The sequence below is a fragment of the Corvus cornix genome, chromosome 5, assembly GCF_000738735.6.
Source record: "Corvus cornix cornix isolate S_Up_H32 chromosome 5, ASM73873v5, whole genome shotgun sequence".
Lineage (NCBI taxonomy): Eukaryota > Metazoa > Chordata > Aves > Passeriformes > Corvidae > Corvus > Corvus cornix.
Genome location: NC_046335.1, coordinates 6,425,741 through 6,445,247, shown reverse-complemented (window position 1 = coordinate 6,445,247; position 19,507 = coordinate 6,425,741). Strand labels below are relative to the sequence as shown.

The 19,507-nt window shown below is 38.3% G+C and overlaps 1 protein-coding gene across 5 annotated transcripts in view; it reads left to right on the top strand.

Annotated features, from left to right (window-relative positions):
* PPP2R5E (protein phosphatase 2 regulatory subunit B'epsilon) overlaps positions 1-19,507 on the top strand; it is a 74,181-nt gene that overhangs the window by 31,751 nt on the left and 22,923 nt on the right. For all 5 annotated transcript variants that reach the window (XM_039553034.1, XM_039553032.1, XM_039553033.1 and 2 more), the window contains one exon: positions 9,805-10,001. In XM_039553034.1, coding sequence (XP_039408968.1) covers positions 9,805-10,001 — 197 coding nt within the window. The remainder of the gene's footprint in view (positions 1-9,804; positions 10,002-19,507) is intronic.

Here is a 19,507-nt window from a genome sequence, read left to right as displayed (position 1 = left end):
ACTTTCAAATGAATTCCCAGCTTATTTCTGCATCTTCTGTCATAACTTTGGGGTATGTTTACTAAATACTGGGGTTTTTTTCTTACACAAACATAGTATCTTAAACATGTGCAGTTCCATAAAGTCCTTACTTCATTACACATGTTGTCCCCTCTGTGGAGGGAGTGAGAGAGCAAACAGTTGGATTGTGTAGCACGTTACTGGAAAATGTTGGGAGACTATTGTGGTAAATTAGCATAAAGTATAATGTGTTGCTGACTGAATTCATACTGCCAGATGAGAAGGGAATGGAAGTTGTGTTTTCAGGGTTCAATTAAACTCTTCTCAATGTATAAACAGGGCTATAGAAATGTATATTTTATATGTATGTATATTATTTAAGCTAATAAATGTGAATATTTTAAAGTATAAACCTGATCTCTTAGACAGTGGGTTATATATGTAGAACAGCTCTCACATAATTATTTGTTTCACTTGAGAATGAAGTATTCCTGTGACTTCTGGGATAAATTAGTGGGTCAGTATCAAGCAAAGTAGCAATTCTGGCACTTGCTCTGAGCCTGCTTGGATAAGAGTTATGTTTTGGGTTTCCTGTGCTCTTGGTTCAAGCTTTTTTGCAAGTGTCTGAGAATTTCTATATAAATTTCACAGAGCAGCTCTGTAGTTGGAGCAAAATGAATATTGCATATTTTATTTGGACAGATGGCAGTTTCAGAGCTCTTACTAAGCAAGATACAATTTCTGCATTCTTACAGGAAGCGTGTACAGATATATAATTTTATCATTATTTCATTATGTACTTAATGCATTGAAGAAATGAATTGCAATGCAAATCCTGGACTGCCTTGTGACTGCATTTAAAGTGGAAGGTAACAGTAAGATTGCTGTGGCGTGTTTGTGTTCTTATGTTTAATGATCATTACAGAGCACAGGCCTCTCATGTCATGCAAAAAAAAATTGTGATCTGGTAAGAATCTTATCAAAAGAAAGACAATAATCCTCTTAAGGATTCTTCTGTCTTAGGTCAGGAGGACATCATGGGGTTTTTTGCAAAGGTGTTTCTTAGTGTCCTGGAAGTTGTAAACACTTTTAGATTTTTCTGCCATCCAAGGAACCTGGAAACAATGTACTGTTCAATATAAATGGTTGGTCTTGCCTAATATCGCCATCAATTTACAATGCAAAAAATAAATTAAATTGTACACGTTGTAGCAAGATAAAGCTGAGGCTGCAATGTAATCCATCATTCTTTCTAAAATTAACAGAAAACAAGTATGATATAAAAGAGATTTGAGCATAGCATGACCAAGTTGAAATAAGGAGCTGAGACTTGGTGTCTATTGATGTTTTGAGTTCCAGTGCTCTCCTAAGAATTTGTGAATGGAAGGAGGATGGCGGGGTCCTAGAGAACAGCCAGGCAATTACAAATACACTACCAAGCACCCTGAAGAACTGTTAGAGATTTTAAAGGAAAGGAAGACAGCAGTAGGGTGATCTCCATGGAGCATTAAGCTACCATTGTGCAGCTTTGCTCTGTATTGGGTGTTTGAGAAATCCCTTGGAGAACAAGGTGGCTTTGTTTATATGGTGTTCTTGCCTCTGGTCTTTGGGATGTGATTTAGAGTACAGGAGCTGAGCACATAGGTAAGTTCAGCTTGCTTTCCATTTGCTCTACCTGTAGCTGCTTTTGCTATTCAAATGCCTACAGAAAAACCTGACTAATTCTGGTGTGCAGCTCCTCCTGGTAAGGGCTAAAAGGAGCTGGTGGAGGGCTCTGCACTGGAGGCATTACCAGCTAGAACTGAGCAAAGTTGTAAGGAGTAACACTTAGTGACTAATCCTGGGGTCTCATGAAACCCAGCTGCAAGGATTTTTAATGTAAAGTCAGTCTTGTGTTTGTAATGGAGCATGACGCTAAAATTTGGGAGATCTTTTAAGTTTGTGGATATTTTGATTCTTACACTGAGAATGTTCTAACAGCTCTGGGAGTTGCGAAGCATGAGCTGATTGTACTGTATTTTTAGTGTTGTCTCCCAGGTTTGTTTGGTTTTTTTTTTTAATACAACTGGGTAAATTAACAGGTTTATGTCAGAAAAGAACCAGAAACAATAAACTGTCCAACAAACAAACAAAAAACCAAAGTGGAGAGGTGCTTATGGTTATGTAAATGTACAAATTAGAAAACAAAGAATGGGGATTTTTTTTTTTTGTCTTTTTCTTTCTTTTTATAAAGAACATTTACAATCCATTGCTTTTTTTTTCCTTCTTGGAGAAGACTTGAAAAGTAACAATTAAGTGTTTCATATGTAATGCTAGATGGTGTTAGGCAGAAAGTATGTGGCAAAAGTATCCTGATAACTTCTTCACAGGTCAGTGTTTTCAAGTGGCCAGACAGAAAGCTCTCTTTAGTGACTGCTCAGCAAACTCAGTGACTTCAGCTCTCTGAGTGAAGGGTAGCTTGTACTTTGAAAGTGCCATTCAGTAAAAACCTACTTAAAACAACTGGCATGAGCTTTCTGAACCAGCATAAAAGAAACTTGAGTCACTCCAAGAAATTGGCCACAGTAACTCTGTGTTTCAGCAAAGTATGTTTGTCTTATTTTGGGACTTTTTGCCATGTGTTTAATTTAGGGAATTGAAATAGTACTTATATGTATTTTTGCCAGCTTTCTTGCTTCCCTGAAAAAAAAGAGAAATCACCAATAATTGTTTCTGAAATATTAGTAAAAATTGGGTGGAGGGAGCGAAAGTAACCTACAAAACCTTTGATTAGCCTGGGGCTAAAATATAAGTGTTAATTTGATGTCTAGGCAAACTCACCGTAAGTAATGTAATTGGATACATTAACATGTCAGTGTCAAGAACCTCCAGATATGTGGCTGCTTAATCAAATCTAGCCCCTAACCTCTAACTCTTTCGTTCTTGTTTTGCTTAAACACTTTGAGCTACTACTTTTTTTCCTTTTAAAATATTCTGCTATTTTCATTGTGTTCATATTCTCCAAACAGTTTTTTCTCTGTCTTCCAAGTCTCGTGCTCTGCCTCATCCTCTCTCTTTTGGTCTTTTAATAATTTTTTACGTTGTTTCCCTGTCTCCTTTAGTTTCCCACTGTGTACCCTTCTCATAATATTCACAGCTACTTTGCTGTTCCTCTGTATCTAGTGAAATGTTTTGTTACATTTATCTACCTGCTCTTTTTCCATCAATTTTGCTCTAAAATCTTGTCATTTGAATCCTTTTCCTTACCTTCTTTTTTACCTCCTTTAACCTGGATCGTTTTTGGCTTGAATGTGCTTGCAGGTAGAATGGGTAAACTTTGACTGTCTTGGGGTTATTTCATTAAACTCATCCCATTTCTTGAAGAACTAATGTGGAAGTGTTTAAAATTTTGTCAATTTTACCTAAGCAAGAAGGTATTGCTGGTTGATTATGAAGAGACACTGTTCTGCTGAGTGGGGATTATCAGTCCAAGCATAAGGGATGCTATATAGGCCAAATATGTCATGAGTCTGTCTTTTTGTGGGACAGCAAGCAGTGTACTAAAATACCCTGGCAATTGTCTTCCATTAATTGCTCGGGAATTCTCACTATCCTCCATGTATTTCCTTGATTACATATTATCCAAGACGTTTGATGTAACTGTTTCATAACAGATTCCTCGTGTAGGTCAGTGAGTAGTGAGAGTGCCCAAACTTATAAAACCTAGGGCGCCCTGGAAGCTCTCCCCTCAGTTGAGGGTGCACATCATCAATGCCAGTTTGCACTAATATAGAGCCTTTTCAGCGAGTATTCATGTAATAATGTTTTGTTATGGCTCATAAATAGCTTTGACAACCAGACTTGTGGTCTTGGTTCCCTTCCAAGTTGAAAGATGTTCACAGCACAGACGTCACTGGGGAGAATGAGCAAGTGTTGGTCACAGATTAACAAAGCGTAGCCTAAAGGAGTCTCTTCCTTGAAACTTTGACTGCCGTGGCTCTGGATTGAGCTGTATGAAAATAAAGAGATTTAAATTATTGCGTGCACTATGCCTGCAGTGGAAGTAGGCAAAAGGTTCAAGTGAAACTTCATAAAGTGTAAAAGTATAGTTTTTAAAAATATGGTTTATTACATTGTTTTTATTGTCAATTTTTAGCCCTTCGTCCATTTATTATTCTATTCAGGGGCTGAAACTCGAGCTAATACTACTATATGAGTAAAAGCAGAATTTTGATTAATACAGCTACATTACAGATTTTGGCAGTTTATATGACTAAGAATACATCTATTGAGGAGTACTCCATGTTGTTTGTAATGCTGCCCCATCTGCACTCAAGGCACTCAAATGATATGGTAGAGGTACACTGCGTTTAGAATACCCACCCTAGTAAATGATGTTTGTTGAATGTCTGTGAGATGATTGGGGGGTGTTGTAAGCAGTGGAGGGATTTGCAGATCCGGGATCCCTGTGGAACTACCCAGGAGACTCCCACTTGGTGAGAATTTGCTCAGTTTGATTAGGGGCAAATTTATGGCCAGGGAAATAATTCTCAGTTTTGTGACAGATTATTTGAAGAGACACTGATTATCAGGAAATTGGTGGATTATGTCCTGTGTTGCACTTCTAATCATGCAGTTTGAATGTGCTGGAAATAGTATGTTAATGTTGTGCTTTTTCTTTCTGCGTGTGTTCACTCAGGAGAGTCAGCTTGAGTTTGTCCCACTGTATTTATTGCTGTGTGAATAATTGTACTAGTTAGGTTTCACATATTTGGAACACAGTGCGTAACTGCTGCCCTGCCTGTATAATTATTAAGTCTAGAGAATGGGTTGGGGAAACAGCTTTGAGAAAAGCGCCTCTTATAAATGAATGATTACTGACTTGGCAAAGCATTCATAATATTGACAGCCAGTTAGGAAAATTAAATCAATGCAATCAGGATAGTGATTATTTTTCTTGGGAAGTGTATGTGTAAGAAAGAGAGCAAACATTTGTACTTCTTGGAATGTTAACACCAGTATTCTACTGTGAAAAGTGAACTGTAGAAACATGGTTGTTCTGTATTTCAGGACTATAAGTTAGGGAAAGTTTTGAGCTGGGTGTTGCTAGACCTTCTCTTGAAGTGAACTTCTCAAAGAAAACCAAAAAGCTTTCAATTTCAAATTTGCAAGTTTTATTGGAATGAAAGGTAACTTCTTCCAAAATAAAATCGTCATAATGATTTGTGAGAGTTAGATGTAAGAGGTTTATGCACCACTGCCCGCTTTGTGCAGGTGTGTCCTTGATGCAGTACTTGGTTATATTCAATGTTATTTGGTGACTGGCAGCAAAGCATGAGCAGTTTGGGGTTTCGGAGCTTTTTATATCACAGGGAGATCTTACTTAAATAGAAAAAGAATTGTCCTAGGTTTACTTAGAAACTGGAAGATATGAAAACTAAAGAAGAATTGAGGAATTATTTTGCCCTTAAGTCTAAAGGGAAAGTTGAAATTTTGCGGTTTAGTTGAAAGAGGAAACAATCTCAGAGGTGGAGTGAATGCAGAGTTCTCAGATGTTGGGACATTATAAGGAAGTTCTTAAAATTAATGTGAGTGAAAATGTTATTAGTCTCTCGTCCCCATTTCAGATTTACATTGGTTTTAGTATGTGTTTTTATTTTTCATGTTTAGTGTGGTGTTCGCTTTTACTGTCATACAAGAAGATGATGCTAATTCTCCATGCAAATGTCGTCTTCAAGCTAATGAATACCAGTGATGTATATACTGGAAGCAGTAGTTATTCTGAGAGCATTTTGATTTTAATGATTCATAAACGTTCTGATAGTGCCTGTGTGGGTGAAGGGTAGCATGTGCGAGCATACTCTAGTTCTGCTTAATACTTCATATGTTATTACATCTTTTGTCTTGTTTTATTCTGATTTTGGGCCCTATACTGCCCTGTATCAGCAATCCCTTGGCTTTCCTCACAGTTGCCATGCTGCTTTAAGCACCTCAATCCCTCCCTTCATCTTCACTTCTTCACTTCCAGCGTTGTATCCTTCATTGTGAAAGGACAGGCAGGAGTGGATCAGGGAACTGATCCACGTGCTCCCCCTTCCTGGTTGTTCACTTGCCAGGGAGAGGAGAGCCATAGCTCACTTCTCTGGATGCAGTTTCTCTGGTGCATGGTTTGTTTCTTATAATCGAAAATGAGTTACTTGTAAATTACTTTAGTTGAAACATGAATGTAGTATAAAGATTAATATGTTTTTATCGATGTTAGAGACTTGAAATAAAAGTGTGCTATCAGATTTTATGTCTTTAGTTGATAAAAGGATGCAGAGTCAGAGACTGATGAGAAGGGATGGGCTGGTTGGATTAGGATTATTTTGGGAAAAGGCTATTAAGAGAGAAACAGAATTGCTTTAGCCATTTAGGAATTAGTATTTCAGTTCTTGCAGTAACAATTGTTGGTCCATGTCTAATAAAAATTATAGTACTTTCTGTCAGTTTTTCTGATAACTTTATAAAAACTTGACTTCAAGGCTCTGATTCTGTCTTGATTGTGAGCATTCAGATGTAGTAGTGCTTGCTTTCACTAAGCCGATTTCTTTTGAATCTGTGAATACTCACTGTATTTCAAAAGCTCTGTACAGTTTTGAATGGCTAAAGAGAAAACTGACAAGCCTGAAAATTAAATTGTAGCAAAGACCTGAAAATGAGGAGAGTTCTCACAGTCATCTAGACAGTAACTTACCGTGCTTTAAATTTTGGTTTTAATAAATGTATACTCCTCTGTGCATTTGACAGAAAGCATGCATGCCACTTAATAGTGTCACTTCGATTTTATTTTATGGTTATTAAAGTATTAGGTGTATTTACACAGATTTATTAGAGCGATTTTCAGTTCTTTTATGTGAAAGTAGATACAATGGTAATATTGTAGGTTATTAAAATTTGGGACCTAAATGTTTGGCTGTGTGTTAGCACAGGAGTAAAATTCATTTGAAAGCTCTTGAGTATCTGCTGAGAAGAAAAGGGTTTGCTGTCTTTCATCAGCCGGCTGTGAAAATCTGTAAGGGACTGTGTGTTTCATTCCAAGTTGTTGCATTAAGGAGTTCAGGAGTTCTGCTGTGGGGTCTGTAGGTCTGTGCCCCAAATACCAGAAAAAGAACTTCCCCACCCCAAAATTTCAAACTGGCTAATGCCATGGTCTGTGTGGGAAGGCTGGGAACGTGGAATACTGATTTTGTTTATTTATACTGCCCTTTTCTTATCTTAGGACCCCCTAATTTTTCAAGTATATTTACTCTCATACACTTTTCCTGTTTCCAAGTACAAAAAACCTCAGGTATTATGTGTTACCCTATTCCCAAGGCACCCCAAATTCCCAGGAACATTGAGAAAAATTACTGAGCGGAACTTCTTAAGAGCTGTGTTCCCTAGTGTGAGTGGCAACTTGCTCAATAAAGAAAAGCAGATATGACCTGAACAATTAGATTATGGGGTTTTATTCTGTGGGGCTTTAAGGTTCTTTTGTTGTTTGTTTGTAGGTTTTTTGGTTGGCTGTGGTTTGTGTTTTCTTAGCTTGCCCCTATGGTTCGTATGGCCTGTTGATGTAGTCAGACTGGCATGAATTTCACGTAGTGTTTTAGAGTGGTTTTTCTTGAGAAGAACTTAATTATATTTTTTGTTTTGTTCCCACACCTCCAGATATTTAACTGGAGAAAAGAAAACAAACTTTTATGACTTATTTTAATGCTTTAGTAATTTTAAAATTTTTATTTAATACAAACCCTGCTTAAAATTAGTGTAATCTTGGGTCATATATGTGAGTCTGGTTTTAACTTGTGCTGAATTGTATCTTAATGGATTCCCACTTGATTTCAGCCTGTTTTTCTTTGACTGTAATGTCCTTGTTGGTCAAAGCAAACATGTAAAAGTCATGTAGAACAGTGCAACCAAAACCCCGTTATAGTCATGTAACAACATAGATTGTATTGATACCTTTTAAATATTTTCAAGGTCTGTGGTGAATTATAGGTAGTATAAGAAGGAGTGGAAGTTTTAAAAATAATACTTTTGAAAAGTAACCAATTGCACTTTTTATTTTTGTTTTCTTTTTCTCAGCCTGTATATAAGGCTGTCTTTGGAAGAAATTTTTCATCATTTGACTGTTGCCTGCTTGTTAATAACAGTGAATTCTGAAGTCCATTCTCATTCTCTCTATGATTTGAAGGCAGGTAGTCAAGAAAGCAGTCACAGAACTCTGCTTCCCCAGGCCCTTTATGTCCTGTAGGGCTGTAACCTTAGAAAGGTCGTGTATAGAAATGATCTTTTTTGTAATGGGTGAAGGCTAATGAGTCTCTGTCTCCTTGGCTCATCTTAGGTTTCAGCTCTGCCTGCTCTGAGGTGTTTGAACGTGTGAGAGAGACCTGGCCAGTGGAATGGTTTTAGGGTGCCTGGTTTTGGGACTGTCAGTATTCCAGAGGTGTTTGGGGAGGATTCTTCTCCCGTGTAGATTCCTTTTTGAATTCTGTCACTACTTTAGTGCTGTAAACAGAAACAGGTTCAATAAATGGCTGCATCTTTATTTGTACTGCAATCCATGTTTATTCTTTTTAGTGTTTAAGCACTGGTTTTAATTAAATTGAAGCACTGTGTTTAAGCAAAACAGATTCATGGTACTTAAGCCTTAAAACTACGTAAACTACCACACAATTACTAACAGCTTCCAGCATTTGCCAAGTATTCCTTACTAGGACTTATTCTTGTGTCAGTAATAAGAAGTTCCATCTTAAATTGGCCTTTTAGAAGTCCAGGTTTTAAGAAATAAACATAAATTCTTTACTATTAAAGTTTTTTTAAGGGAGATCAGGAAGGTTAACCAATGGATTTTGGTGCTGAGGCAGGCATTGGTGCATTAAATAAAACAAGGTAGCTCAAAGGAGGTGAAGTGCTCACTAGTCTGAGGGCAGACTTTCAGAATAAAAATGTGGATTTCATTTCTGCAACTTTCACTATTGATATCCTATTGTGTACATGAATATTGGATAAATGAAGCTGTCTGTGTATTCTTTCGATGCATTTGGTAAAGTAACCAACAACTAAGAAGTTGAAATTCCTTTTATTATTATAGTAAGTCTTTTTGTTTGCTGAGAATTAAGCAAACAGAGCAAAAGTAGTGAGTTCTGCTTACTTTATTGGTCAAGCACATATTATTTTTTGTGAAAATGTTCCAGTTGATGCATGTTATGTGTTCATAGTGCAGCAAAAAAATCCTCACTGTATTTCAGTGAAATTGATTTTGCTGTGGGGAGTGTCAACATGGAGGTAATGATTGAAACTCAAAAGTTGCTTGTGGAATTGCGGTCTTGCTGTGTATTTCATATGTATGCATTAATGTATATTCATGCAGGGTTATAAATGACACAGTGTTTCTAGAAATATAAATTAATCAAGCTCAATGTGTTTGACAGTTTTTTCATCCTTCTTTGGAGTGTAAGTTAACAATGGTGAATACCAGCCTCCAGTCAAAGTAGTGGTTTATTGTAAAATTAAGTCTTGAATGCTGGTGCGTTTCCATTCTCTACTTCAGCCTGGACTTTCTTGGTGAACTTTATTTTCCTAATAGCAGGTGATGATTAAATTCCTTCTACAATACGTTCAAGATCTCAAACACACAATAGTAATACAGTTCCTATAAGTGGTTCATTTGTTAATCTGAGCTCTGTTCTACAAGATTTCTATGAATGCTGCTTTCCTTTGAAATTGATCTTCAAAAAGAAATCCTGTTTTGTGTAATAGGATGCCAGACTCACAAAGATTTCCTTTCTTGTTTCATAGACGTTCCATCTTCAGAGCAGCCTGAACTGTTCCTAAAGAAACTTCAACAGTGCTGTGTCATTTTTGACTTCATGGACACGCTTTCAGACCTTAAAATGAAAGAATACAAGCGCTCCACTCTTAATGAACTGGTGGACTACATTACAATAAGCAGAGGCTGTTTGACAGAGCAGACTTACCCTGAAGTAGTTAGAATGGTGAGTTCCTTCTTTCTCGTGGTATCTCTTTAAATACACTTGCAATTCCAGTTACACACTGTGGGCGAAATTGAACCCTGGAGTAGGTGGATTAAATTATGCCTTTGGCTTGTATTTGCTAATACACATTGCTTGGGGATAATTCTTTAAAGACAAAAAGATTAATTTTTATATTTTTTTAATTAAAGTCAAGTAGATTTTGGTTATTATAGTGTCACAAATGTATGAAAGGAAACCTGGATTGTTTCCCGATGGAGAAAGACAGCAGCCATAAAATCAGAGTCCCTCATGTTTCCTGCAATCTACCTTGCCTCTCCTCCCCAGTATAAATAATGGAATAATTTTTGCAAGTTTCTTATCTTTCTTTGAACTTTCTCCAAGCTCTTGGGTGTCTACTTTAGGTGGAGATAGCTTAAAGTATGCATGGGTAATATTTTAAAAATAATAAATGCTAAAGATATATAGAATTGTTGTGAAAATTTCCTGGTTGGGTTATGTGGATTCGTAGCAGGTGCTGTTAGAGTGAGCAAGATTGCTCAACAATAAAGCCATACCTTGTATATATAAATGGTCAAATAATAGCATTTTCAATGTAAAAATGGAAACAGTACCAGATGCTGCACGGTGAGGAATGTTCATTGCAACTGGCAAAATCAATCACTGCTATAAAATGTTTGTTCTGGACTACTGTACAGAACCCTTAAACCTGTTCTCTAAATGAGAAAACAATTAATTAAATATAGATTTGGGGATGTCAGTTTCCTAATGATACTGTGTGATTGTGGAATCCATGGCCTATGTGCTGGAAGAAGAACATGAATAGCTTTTGCACTGCATTGTGTATGTTTCTCACTTCTTTTCTGACACACAGATACATGCTGTGTTGCTTGTCTGTAATACTTAAAAATAGCTGTAAATTGTGACAGCACCATCAAGCAGTTAATCATGAAGGAAAAAAACAGAATTAAGTGTGTATGAAAAAATCCTAATACGGCTTCTTTGTGTGTATGCATTGTCAGAAATCCTTCTCCCTCTCTCTATCCCCCTTCTGCACTGGACCAGTCTTGTGAATGAACTGCTTGCTGTGTTATTTCTTCAGTATGTGATTTCATGCACCATTCAAATACCAACCTGAATACAGAATGACTATTTTTTTTTTTTTCCTCAATTTTTCTGCTGGTGCTGCACTGTAGTTCTAAATGGTTTGCAAATGTTAGTTTAATCTAATGTGTACCCCTTGTGATGAGCAAAGTGTATCATACCCTTTGCATGGAAAGGATGTTGATGCACAGATAACTTCAATAAAATGGGGGGCTTCTTCTGTGTGTAGCAGATGCCTCCAAACTCACCCCTCAGAGAACTTGGTAATTTTTTTTAGCATTTTTGTTACTGAGGTTGTATTCTTGTGTCGACTTCGGTTATAGTTGTTTACTGCAGCAATATCTCGTGAATAAAAACTCCGCAATTTAGTCTTGCCTTTGCTTGGGCCCTAAGAAACAAGAAGAATTTGATTGGTAATTGCTTATGAAGTTCAATTTGAATCATAAATCAAAGTCTATGAAACAAGGTGATCTTGAACTATGGAAGACGTGCAAAACCCCTTTGGCATCATGTCCTGCTGTCCCCACAGTCACTTGTGTTGATTCACACAACAGTTTTTATCTTAAGGAAATTATGTATTGCCTAAAGAGTTTAAAAAGCATGGTTTAAAATAATTTCTCTAAATACAGTCTGTATCTATGATATGGAGGAGTTATTGGAAAGAAAGATACAGCTTGAATCTTTCCAGTGGATTTCATAGAGGTTTACTAATGGAGCTTAAGAAGTTCCAGTTTCAGCTTAGCTCCTTTTTCATAGAAAACTGTTGTCTCATCTTTTCCTTTCATTGCATCATGCCCTTCTTTATTCTACTTTCTTCTACTTTCCATTTGTGTTGTTGAACCCAGGCTGTTTTCAGTGCCGGGGTACTGAAGCAGGGGAGGACTGTGAATACTCTCATGTCCTGTGTGTTTGGCTACCCAGTGCCCCCTGACTGTCCAAACCTGGATTTTTTTTATAAATAAAAAGATGCCCAAGTATTTAGGGAAGTGAACATGATTTTTTTTCCTAAAGAATTTCCGTAGAAAATAGTATTACTTAGATTTTGGATGAACTCCAGCCTGCAACAGCCACCTCAGCTTTGGGGAAGGTGTAAGCAGTTGAAAGCTGGAGTCTCCTAACTGTGCCTGTCACAGCCAGCGGCGTTCTTGGTGCATGTGCTGCTGGAAAAGCACTTTGGTGGTTGTATTCCATGGGAGCAGGATGCAGTGCTCTGCTATCGAATTTGTGTGAGTGAATCCATAGCAAATGCATGAATGATTCTGTCGATCGTCCCAACAAATGCTGTTGCAGTGTTTCTGCTAAACCACATCGCCGGGGCTTTTGAAGCTTGCAGGTATTTTGTTTTTTGCACATAGGCTATCTGGAAAAAATGCTTTTTTTCCTCCTGGTCTTTGCCTATAAAAGCAAGACATCTTCACCACTTTGAGCACAGTTACAAAGGCCCTAGAGGGAAAGGTAGTTCCTCTAATATTACATAGAATAAGTTTTCAGCACATACTGCCTGGTGAAGAGATGGCATTAGTTACTTTGTGCTGAAGCACTGTTTTTGCTGTAACTTGTTCTTCACAGTAAGTGCAAGTTCTTTTTTGAAACAGTTTTGTGCCCATAATCATACACCGAGACAGACTTAAATGTGCACAGTTGACTTCATGAGCACAGCTACCGCCTTCATGTGCTCTTGGGGATTTCACCAAGGTCTCCAGCTGTGTTCACAAGGGAGCTGTCATGTTGACAGTCTCAGACCTGTCATAATAGTGAAGAAAACAGCAGTATCTGTGTCCTGACCGAATTAGCATCCCCACTGCCTGCCTGCCACAATTGTCACGGGAGTGTTTCCACTGAAAGACTGGGATCTTAAAACTGATCAAAACGGAGCCCGGGTGTTCTTTGTCCCTTTGAAAGGTGTCTTCCCTGTTATGTTTAGTGTTTATGAATCTAGGAGTTAATATTTCCTGCTTTTCCCTTTGGGCTACTGTGATTTGGAGGTGAAGGGGAAAAAAAGTTGTTCTTTTGTGAGTTTTAGCAGGAAACTTTTTCCAGGAGCAGGAAAAAAAAGGTGCACCAGTCTAAAACTGGTATTTTTAAAGTTACTAATAGAGAAGAATTAATACCTAAAGTGTTTTCTCATCTTAATCATCTAAAATGTTCAAGAAAGTAGCATCTGTGGAAGAGACTTTTTTTGGTTTAAGGTTTTATAATGTATGTGTATGTTAATGAGCTCTGTTTGTGACCCAAAATACTGGGCTAGGAAAAGGTTGCCAGTAGAATTCTTCAGAAGAGCTGAGATTTTAAATTGCTTCTAAAATATAAGGGTTTGAAAAAGTCATTTGTGGTAGCCAGATAACTTACGGATGTTTTTTATGCCAACCATGTAAAATTTATGCCATTAAAAGCTTTATGCATGCTTGTAATATCACATGTTTTCATCTTCTTCTCTTGAGCATGTGATATGATGTTGTATATAGCTAAATGTGAAACCACTTGGCTGTTTGTCAACCTGCGTGCAAATCTGCTTCCTTAAACCACTCTCTGGCTTGATATAGTGTTTGGCATGTTATTTGTTATTTTAAAAAATAAAATAAAATGGAATTTCCTAATGACCACCAAAGCAAGTTGCAGAGGGCTCATCCCTGTCATCAATACCAGTTGATGGGAAGAGTGACTGGGATTTGCATTAATGGCCATGAGCTGAACAGATTTATTCAGGAGGGTATTGCTCAGCGTGCTTCCCCTGCAGTTTGATGTGTTGTTCAGAAGGGCAGATGACATTCTTTAGAATTAGGCAAGTGCTAGGAAAAATGGCCTTGCCAATTAAGCCACGCTCTGCTAAGAAGGAAATGCTAGTAATAGGACTTTATGAGCCAATTATTGGACACTTAATCTAAAATTTTTTCCTGTCTGAGCAAAATGTGGAGGCTTAAACTAATGATACTGATTTTGCTGGTAGATTAAGCAGTGGTAGTTGAATGAAATAAATGTTTGTTATTATCTGTGGTATCCTAAAGGGTGTGTGGGGTAGAGCTGTTTGTGTTTTATGGGTGTTAAGACATAGATTGAGGAACCTGATCTATTTCATTAAAAAAAAATGGATGAAAAAATTGACAAGCTGTAAACGGGGAAGTCTGGATGAATCTTTGTTGGTGAGCAACCTCTCAGCTCTCCTGCTTGCTTCTTTAGAAATTGTAAACCCAGGCCCTCACGTTTAGGTAACAGCAGTGTGTGTTTGCCAGCCCACAGGAGATGGCTAATGAAACTCTCTTCAGATACATCTTTTAGAATGGAATAGTGATACTGTGTTCTCTTTTCCAAGTGCTGAAATGCCTCTGGCTTCCCATTGTCATCTTTATCTTTTCTGTAATGGCAAATCAAGTAAAATAAGACTGTAATTTCTATATAGCCAAAGTGAAACATCATAGGAGATGTCATGTGGCATAGAAGCTGTGTTGAGCAACACAGGGAAAAGAAACTTGGTTAGAGCAATACCCAAATAAGCTCAAAAAATGCATTTTAGAGGTCAGATTCTGGTTTGGGTTTGTTTGGTTCCCCCCCCCCCCCCTCTCTTCTTTCTACTGACATAAATCTAGAGAGATTGCATTCCTTTTTACTGCAGGTTTGTCTCAACAGATGTGAAGGCAGAATCTGTTCAGGAGTTTGTTTGTGACAGACCTGTTAAACATAAAGAATATCTTGCTAAGCCATGATTTTTTTAGCATGTTGAGGAACCTATTTTTAGGAAGCATTCTAGCTGTTAGACTTCATAGGCATCATGGTTTTTATATTTTCTATAGCTTTAGCTGTGTCTTATGACTAAGTATGACATCTTTTGAGTTTCTGTATTAAAATGTTCTTGGATAGAGGTTTTTCTACAGGTCCACCTATGTTCAGTCTTACCTTTTGATTTAACAAAAACCCTGTATATATGTTTCTGTTGCTTCTTGTATTAGATTTCAAAATACAATACTGAATGTCATTTTGAGTTTAAGGGAAATAAATGAAATCATATACTCTCACAAGAATTGACAAATTGCATCCCTTTCTAATGCGAATTTTATATAAGTTCAGGAATTCTGTAAAATATTAGGAATTAATCTTGAACTTAACTTGAATCAGTGGAAGTGGAACAGATTGTTTTGAAGCCATCTGAAATGCTGAAAGGAAAATGCAGTGTCCTTTGACCACCCCCCCCCAAATGTTTTTTGATTGAAAATTGTCATGTAGGTGCAGCCATAATGGAGCAAGCATGCTATTGTTAAAAAAATACGTAAAAATCCCATCATATTTTAAATTCTGTTCTTCTTTCTTTAATGTGAGGGTTATCAGTTCTGTAGAAGCAAGAAAAGAGTCTAACTTTGATTTCTTTTATGCATTATTTCCAAATACTTTTGTCAGATATTTTTGTTATTCACATTCTTTATACACCTAGCTTGTATTAAACGTACAATGCTTATTAAAAGAAGAGACTCTGATGATCTGTGCTCCTCTCAGAAAGTCAGTTGGAGGCAGCTCCTCTTGCAGCAGTTGTCTCTAATAATTTTTCTGGACAGTCTGTAATTACATTTACCCGTATCCATTATTCCTGCAGTTGGTTACATACGCCTTGCATCTGTCAGACCTTACCTGCATAACAGTTCAGTGATTAGGTCTAAAGCAAAGAAATAAACTGGAAAAACAGTTTCTTGTTCCAAGAAGCACTTGTGTAGACCACAGCTGTCTTTATTTATTTATTTATTTCCTGAAAGGACCTTTACATCCCCACACCCTGTTTTGGCTGTGTCATCCTCTTAAGTACCTTTCAAGTATTTTGTCTACAGACAAGCACAGTGTCAATCTTCTTCTGAGGGATTGTCTTCCTGGGTTCTGAGTTGTATGTTTTGTTCTTCAGTGTGGAGTCCAAGACAGCATGAGTTTTGTAATGCTGTCTAGAGTTCAAGTTCATGCATTGGCAGGCTTTCACGTGATCTGGTGCCTGCTCTAGAGGTGAAGGGCTCTTTCTGCTGGTACTGTGCTTTAATTTGTCCAAGATCCTTGAGCTACTGCTATGATTTTTCAGACTGTATTATAGAATTGCCTGGGCACACATTAAATAAATAATTGTTCTATTGAATCATCTCAAAACTTAGTTACAGGGAAGCAGTGAATGGGGTTACTAGTAGGGTGCCCAGATATAGTTCAGGTCTAGGTGACCTAGAGTGGAATTGCAGAGCTCCAGTTTCCAGCAGTGAGAAGGTTGTACCCAGGGCTGCTGCCTGGGCTGGGGTCTGGGCTAACGCTTCTAATTCAGATCTTAAGTGTCATAATCCACCTTGATTCTTGTTATAGTGAACAAGGTTAGAACAAGGGGTAGTTGCTTTAAACTGAAAGGGAAGGACAAAGGGTAATGGCTTGAAATTGGAAGAGGACAGGGACAGATTACATGTTAGGATGGAATTCTTGACTGTGAGGTTGGTGAGCCACTAGCACAGGTTGCTCAGAGGAGCTGTGGCTGCCCCATCCCTGGGAGTGTTCAAAGCCAGGTTGGATGGGGCTTGGAGTGACCAGGGGTAGTGGAAAGTGTTTCTGCCCGTGGCAGGGTGGGTTGGAATTAGATATCTATAGAGTCCCTTCCAACCCAAGCCATTCTGTGGTTCTATGAGAAGTCTCAGGGTTTGTAAATTGGGTTTCTTTTGGGCAAAACATCTACTGCAGGAGTACAGCTACTGCTTTTTTCAGTGTAAGAGATGACTAGAAAGAAACTCCTCCCTCTAAACACACATGGTGCGGACACTGCACCTGAGCACCAGCTGTTTTGTCCTACAAACCCTCTCTTGTTGCAGTTCCTGCCAAGAGAAGCATTGCCTGAGGATCTCAGGTTTGTTGCTTCCTCATCTGTATGGGTGGAAGTTGCTACCACCACTGAAGTGGGTGCGGGTAATATAACAAGTTTAGGAGCCCTGATCCAGAGCTAAATTCTTGCAGGTTGTTGATTGAATTTTTAGGAGACTTAAAAGTCAAGGGAAAATGAGAAGGATTGTTTTCCCCCCAGCCTGTGGTCTGGGTTGTTGACTGTGTTCACAATCCAATGTAGTTCATTTTGATGCAACCAAGTCAAAAGCAATGCTGCTGGGCAAAAGAAGGCACATAATATTAAGCCCTGAAAGAGTGTATTCAGGCAAGCAGTGGTGCAGAAGAGAACCTTAGCATTGTGGATTGCTATCGTGAGTATCTTATATGAATTTCTGGTACAGTGCACTGTTCAAAGAAGTGAATGTCGATAAATTAATACGACAACATGCAGGAAAAAAGAGGGAGATGGTCTGGCTTTTTATGTATACCCCAGTGCACTTGTGCACAGGTGGGAGGTCAAAGGAAGGAAGCAAAAATAATCACAGGATTAAAAAGAAACAGAGAAACCAACAACTGCCTGGGTTTAGGAGCTTTGTTTTTCCATTTAACGACACAGAGGTTGAGAAGTGTCATGTCTATGTAAAAATACCTGTATATAGATAGACACATACTGCATATGCAAATAGATATACGGGTGTGAAAGTGATCTGGTGGTTTAACGAGAACCAGCGGGGAATCAGGCAGATTCAACCTTGAGATCAGAAGGACTGCTGTAGTTAAATTAGTAGTAAAACTTCAGGAGAAGAGAGCTGGTGGAATAGTTTGTAATCTTTTAAGATAGAATTAGATACTACATTTTGTAAGATGTTCTTTAGTCAAACTTCTGGGAACAATTTAGTGGGTTTTATGGAGAGATTATAGCTGAGTGACTGCAGTAGTTGCTTCAGGCTCTAGAATATGTAAATCTGTAAACAATATTTAAAAACTCCACATTTGCAGATAGGTTTCAGAAGGACAGGTCCAGTGTCTTTTCCAGGGGCCAGTGTTGTTTCCACGTTAGCATGGCTTCATGTTATGACTTAATTACATTTTATTGCTGCTCTATGTTGTTATTGTGCACAGCAGTTAAACATTGTGAGCTGAGATACTGGGTTTCAATTTCATATGTACATGGGATTTATTTGGATGATTCTCCACGTATTTTTAATTGAAGAACAGGTGTTCCCTGTAAGCTAAATGGGTATCCACTTACCCTGGTTTTACATCGAGAATATATTAAACTTTGCAGTGTGTGTGTTTGTTTTCATTTCAGGTTTCATTCAGGAAGAATATTACTGATAAAAATCTTTGTTTCAAGCAGCACAGAGGAGAAGTGCTCAGCTGCAATTGAATTTGTGAAGTGTTTCTCTTACAGTTTTGTCACTTTTATAGCACTCCAGTGAGGGACAAAGAGAGCACTTCTCCTAACATGCATTTTGACTTCAGACTTGAGCCTCTTACTATCTTCTTTTCTAAAAGTTGTTTCAGATATAAATGTGGTGATAAAGTTTCTTGAAGCTTGATGCTTTTAGCTGTATATTCATAATTTTGTAGTTCTGCATTGCCAAGTACCAGCCATCAGATCTGTTCAGAAATTGCAGCTCACTCTCTGGGGGGGTACAGAGCAGCCTTCCCTGTCTTGTTTGTTTTTAATGAATTGACGCTGACTTGTAATTGCCTGGGAGAGTTTTTGTCTTGCTTCTGGTTGGAGTTAGATGTTAGATCAGACCTTAAGAAGAAATTCGTTATTAAGAGGGCAAGTGAAGCCCTGGCACATGTTGCCCAGAGAAGTTGTGATTGCCCCATCCCTGGAAGCCAGGCTGGACAGGGCTTGGAGCAGCCTGGTCTAGGGACTGGCATCCCTGCCCATGGCAGGGCATTGGAATGAGATGACCTTTAAGGTCCTTTCCAACCCAAACCATTCTGTGATATTGTGAGTTGTGCCTGACTGACACAATGACACAGAACTCAGAGATTTTGGGCAGCTCCAGTCTAAAAATCTGTTGCTTCAGCATTTCCAGTTTGATCTTGGATGTTTTCGATTTAGTGCCAATGGGTAGATTTAACTGCTTTCTTAAATTGATTTCTGGCTCTTGGGTGTTCAGATTCTGCGTGGTGGAGGAGCTGTGGTGGGCTTTTGTCCACCCAGTTTGGTGTGTGCTTCTGAAAGGTACAGCCATGGAGAAGAGGGTGCAGGTGTTTTTGAGGACGTAGAGGGGACATCTGTCTTGATACAACTTTCTAGAATATTGGAGTTCTGGTTTGCCTTCCAAAAATATCATTTGGGCTTGGAGGCGTTCCTAATCAGTGGCAGGCGGAAGTCAGTATTGATCCATAGTCATTTGTGTTGGCTCTGGGAGAGGAATCATTGGGGACTGTGTATGCAGGCTGGCAAGGATGTCCTTTGGCTTGATGATCCAAGAGAGGTCAGAAGAGAAGTGATTCAGCTATCCAGCTGAAGGAATTTTGGCATGCTGCTTGGGCCCAGGGATAAATCCTAAATAGCTACCTTATGCCTGTCTGAGAAAAAGTCTTTCCAGATC